Here is a 4,142-nt window from a genome sequence, read left to right on the forward strand (position 1 = left end):
GAACCAAGTACCATATAATCCGTCACACAAGGAAAGCAGTAGAAGGCAGCAGCACATGGAGCCACAATCCAGATGATTGGTGCCGTTTGGGTTGAGGGAAGAACAGTCGATAGTGTTTGCCACTGTAGCTGCATTGGGTGACTGCCAGAAGCACTGCAGCGTATGAGATGCCGCGGACACAAGCTAGAGCTGCCCAAGTACCTGCATAACGGCTGGCTGCAGGGGAAGGTGCTGCGTGAGTGGGGCTAGAAACAACTACTATCTGAGCAGAGCACTGCCACGTTGAGAAGGCAAGAAGCTGGCTGCCACTGTGTGGGCAGGAGCACCCACGCAAGGTCTCTTTGGATCTGGGAAGATGGAGCAGTACTTCCCTTTTTGCACCACCATGAGCAGCACAAACGCTGTGCTACCCCCTACCTGCACCAGCCCCCCACTAAGAGAGTTTTATAGTTAAACAGCTTCTGTATCCCCCTTCCTCGCCGGCACAGGCTGCTGGTGGTGCTGCCAGGCTAAGGGCTCAGCTGACAAGGGTCCAGCTCCACACCCTCCTCAGGAGCTCCGTTGCAACGTACCATCCAAGATCTGCTGGGCAATATGAGCCAAGGCAGGGAAGGCAGAGCTCTTGGGAAACTCTTGGATGAAGTCTCTGCCTTCTTCCAAGCTCTGGCTGAGTTGGGGGTCCAGGGGAACACAGCCTGTGGGATAGGAGGAACAGGGAGAGTGATTCCTTGCTCATTGTAAGTCAAAGGCCTGGAGTCAGGATTAAAGAAATACCCTGCCAGAGTCATCTCCAGGAGAAGTGGTAGGAAAGAGAGCAACCACTACCCTCACTGAGCTCTCTAGGAGCTGCTTCTCACCTGCAACACCTTCCTCTGAGTCCAAGACCCCACCACACCACAGTGCGTCACGAGAGACGCTCTTGCCCGGATCCACTGCCCTGGCCGGAGGGCAGGGTTCAGCCCTCAGCCTCCATTTCTCAGGAAGGCTCCAGGACATTTCAGGATGGCTCTCGTGCAGCTTCAAGCTTGCTTACTCTGTCACCACGACGCCAGCAGCCAGAGTAGGCTGCTGACCATCACTGCCTCTGCCCTGGCAGGGCCAGATGCCTGCTCTGAGCGGTCTGGATGGCAGAGGAAGCAAAGCAAGAACCACACCTCACCTCTGACCAGGTGCCAGGGGCTCACAGGGACCGGAGTCCAGCCTGCCTGCCCCTGTGACACTGCCTCTCTCTGCTCAAGCACTCCCACAGCACCACACAGACATCACCTTGAACTACAGAGAGCTCTCCTTAAGTGGCCACTCACCTAGGAAGGGGACCCCAGCATGCTTGGCCAGCTCCTCACCTCCCCCTTTGGAAAAGATGTTTGTACACTCCTGAAGGAGGAAGAGCAAAAGCAGTGAGTAAGAGCCCTGTGTGACAGGGCAGGCGCTGCCTGCAAGTGAGTAGAGCCAGCCCCCCTCCGCCTTCTAGCCTCGGGGCACTGCCTTTGCCCCTGCCCTCCCCCAGCTCTCTTTAGGAAAGCAAAGCCAGTGGCTTCTTCCAAAGTTGACAGGCAGCAGCCAGCAGCTTCTCGTCTCCCCGGCTCACAGCATCTCCCTTGTGGCATTTGCCGATCTTCCACCCAAAGCACGGCATCCTACAACACCCCATCACAAACAAAAACGTGCAATAGCCCAGATGTCACAATAAACTCACCGAGCAGTGCGGACAGACGAAGCCACTCATATTCTCCACAATGCCAAGAACTCGTAAGCCCATCTTCCTACAGAACGTGAGCTCTCGCCTCACATCTCCCACAGACACAGCCTGCAGGGAAGAACAGCACAGGTTGGGGGGTATCTGTCTGTCCAGATGGACCGTGGGTCTCGAGCAGGCATGCATCAAATGAGAGGCAGATGTGTAGAACAGGCAGCCACAGAGAAGCCTGCGCAAACACCCACCTGGGGTGCATATTCCCCGCCAAACCATGCCCAGAGGCAGAAGCTGCCCTGCCAGCTGCCCTACCTGGGGTGTTGTGACCAGAATTGCTCCAAGCGGCTTGTAGGGTCGCAAGGCCTCCACTGTGGAGATGTGCTCGTCAGATGTGCCTGGTGGCGTGTCCACAATGAGGAAGTCCAGGTCCCCCCAGGCCACATCAGCAACAAATTGTTTTATCAAAGCTACAGAAATAAAAGGGGAAGAAAAAACAAAAACCCAACAGGTTTCAGCAGGTGCCCTGGGAGCTGTGGACCAGGCAGGGCAGGGGTTGGGAGGCATCCTGGGTGACAAGGACTCAGGGAAAGATGGCAGAGCTATCTGTCAGCGCTCTCCCCATCCGAGTGATCTGAACTCACTCCTGCAGAACAGGAGCTTTGTTCCTCCAAGGAATGACCTGTTCAGAAAAGATTGGCCCCCAGCAGGAGCCAACACAACCTCTGGGAGGGTTCACAGAAGGTTCCTAGCACTGGAAGGTGGCCACTAACAGCAAAAACCAACTGTACCGTTTTTTTTGGGTCCTCTCCACACCACGGCATCATCTGGCTTCTCCAGGAGGAAGCCGATGGACATGAGCGAGATGCTCTTGTCTTGGTCCACAAAGACAGGGACCCAGCCACTGTCACACTGGTGCACGCCGTTCTCCTGCACCCTGAACATGCGGGGTATGCTGGGGCCACACAGGTCCACGTCCAGGATCCCCACCTGCAGGCGATGATGAGGCAGAGCCCTTCAGACAAGGCTGAGCACAGCAGCAGCACCCAGCCATGCTCCTTTCCTGGGTGCAGGGAGGCAGTGTCCCAATTTTGGCTGCTTGCAGCACTTTACAGAACGGACTCTGTAGCTCAACAGCCAGATTTAAAACACAGTTTTAACGAACTGCTTTGAAGTTTGACTGCCTTCTCAGTCTCTTTCCCTCTGAGGAGGATCTCCTGTGTATTTCCAGACACCTGTCAGGATCCAAGTGGCATTGGCTGCACAGAGCCTTTAAAAATTCCTCAGGGAATTCAGCCTGTCTCATGCCCACACAGTTCCCCTTTGCCCCCATCATAACACCACCCTTCAGCTCACCCACTTCACTCCACAAAGGAAGTGTGTGTTACACCACAAACCAGCGAAGTAATTCAGTTTCAAAACCAACAACAAATCCTGGGTGATTTTAGTCTCTTGGATGAAAGTGAAATGAACTGCAGTTACCTGCGCTGAATCGAGCAAAGGCAGAAACAAAAAATCACTTGAACTGTTATCACAAACAGCATTTTCACATGGACAATCCATACACTCCCTGAACAGGACACACGCATACATAAAGGATGAGCAAAACCCAGCCCAGCTGGAGGTTGGGAAGGAGAAGACAGAGCTCAGCATCCCACAGACCCTCGCTCACCTTCTTTCCGGAGTGCCGCAGCGACAGAGCCAGCTCGGTGGAGATAGTGCTCTTCCCCACACCGCCCTTTCCAGAGAGCACCAGCAGGATGTGCTGCACCCCAACCAGGTTGCTCCTCTCTGGTAGGAACAATAATGAGGCATCAGAGTCTCTTCTGATGCAAGACAGCAGCACCCGACCGGTCAGTGCAGAGACATGGGTCTCCACTGAGGGTGATGGTGGCTGTCACGGCTCCAACAAGTCTCAGTTAAGCGTAAGGGAGAGGAAAAGAAGATGTGGATGTGCCACAGCCCTTTTGCCATCAGAAAAGGGACAAGAGAAATGGCAGTAAACAGTCTGCGGGGAGTAAAGGCTTTGTGATGATGACCTAAGCAGCAATCAGGCAGCAAAAGCTATAAACACCCACAGGGCCTCGTCATGCTGTGCCTTGGCCAGGTTCAGCCCAAGCCATCTCAGAGAACGGCTGGAGGCTGTTGGTGAGGTCAGGCCCTTGGCGTTTCCTTCCTCCATGCCACACCAGTCACCTCCCCACAGTCCCATGCTCCTCTCCAGTCTTCGTGCTGTTTCTCGCCGTGTTGTCAGCGCTGCTCGGGTCTCTGCTTTGGGTTCAGCTGCCACATCTCGTCAACGTGGAAACGACAGCGGGGAATGCTCGGGGCTGGCTTCCCCAGCCCGGGGCTGCGCAGGTGAGTGAGGGTTGGACCGGGTGCTCCAGCACAGCCAAGCAAACGCCACCCACCCGGGCCCGCGTACCCCGGCGTCCCGTCACCACCGGCCACT

General features: G+C 55.4%; 1 protein-coding gene across 1 annotated transcript; it reads right to left on the bottom strand.

The window, feature by feature from the left end:
• Nucleotides 1-447: 447 nt before the first annotated feature.
• On the bottom strand, nucleotides 448-3,481 carry NUBP2 (nucleotide binding protein 2; the record flags this gene model as incomplete). Its single annotated transcript, XM_009710073.1, has 6 exons — nucleotides 448-695; nucleotides 1,305-1,374; nucleotides 1,697-1,807; nucleotides 2,006-2,160; nucleotides 2,482-2,680; nucleotides 3,363-3,481. Coding segments are annotated over 6 exons (800 nt in total), but the record flags the coding sequence as incomplete, so codon positions are not given.
• Between the last annotated feature and the right edge of the window lie 661 nt (nucleotides 3,482-4,142).

This window comes from Cariama cristata, unplaced genomic scaffold (assembly GCF_000690535.1).
Source record: "Cariama cristata isolate BGI_N322 unplaced genomic scaffold, ASM69053v1 scaffold25580, whole genome shotgun sequence".
In the NCBI taxonomy this organism is placed as follows: domain Eukaryota; kingdom Metazoa; phylum Chordata; class Aves; order Cariamiformes; family Cariamidae; genus Cariama; species Cariama cristata.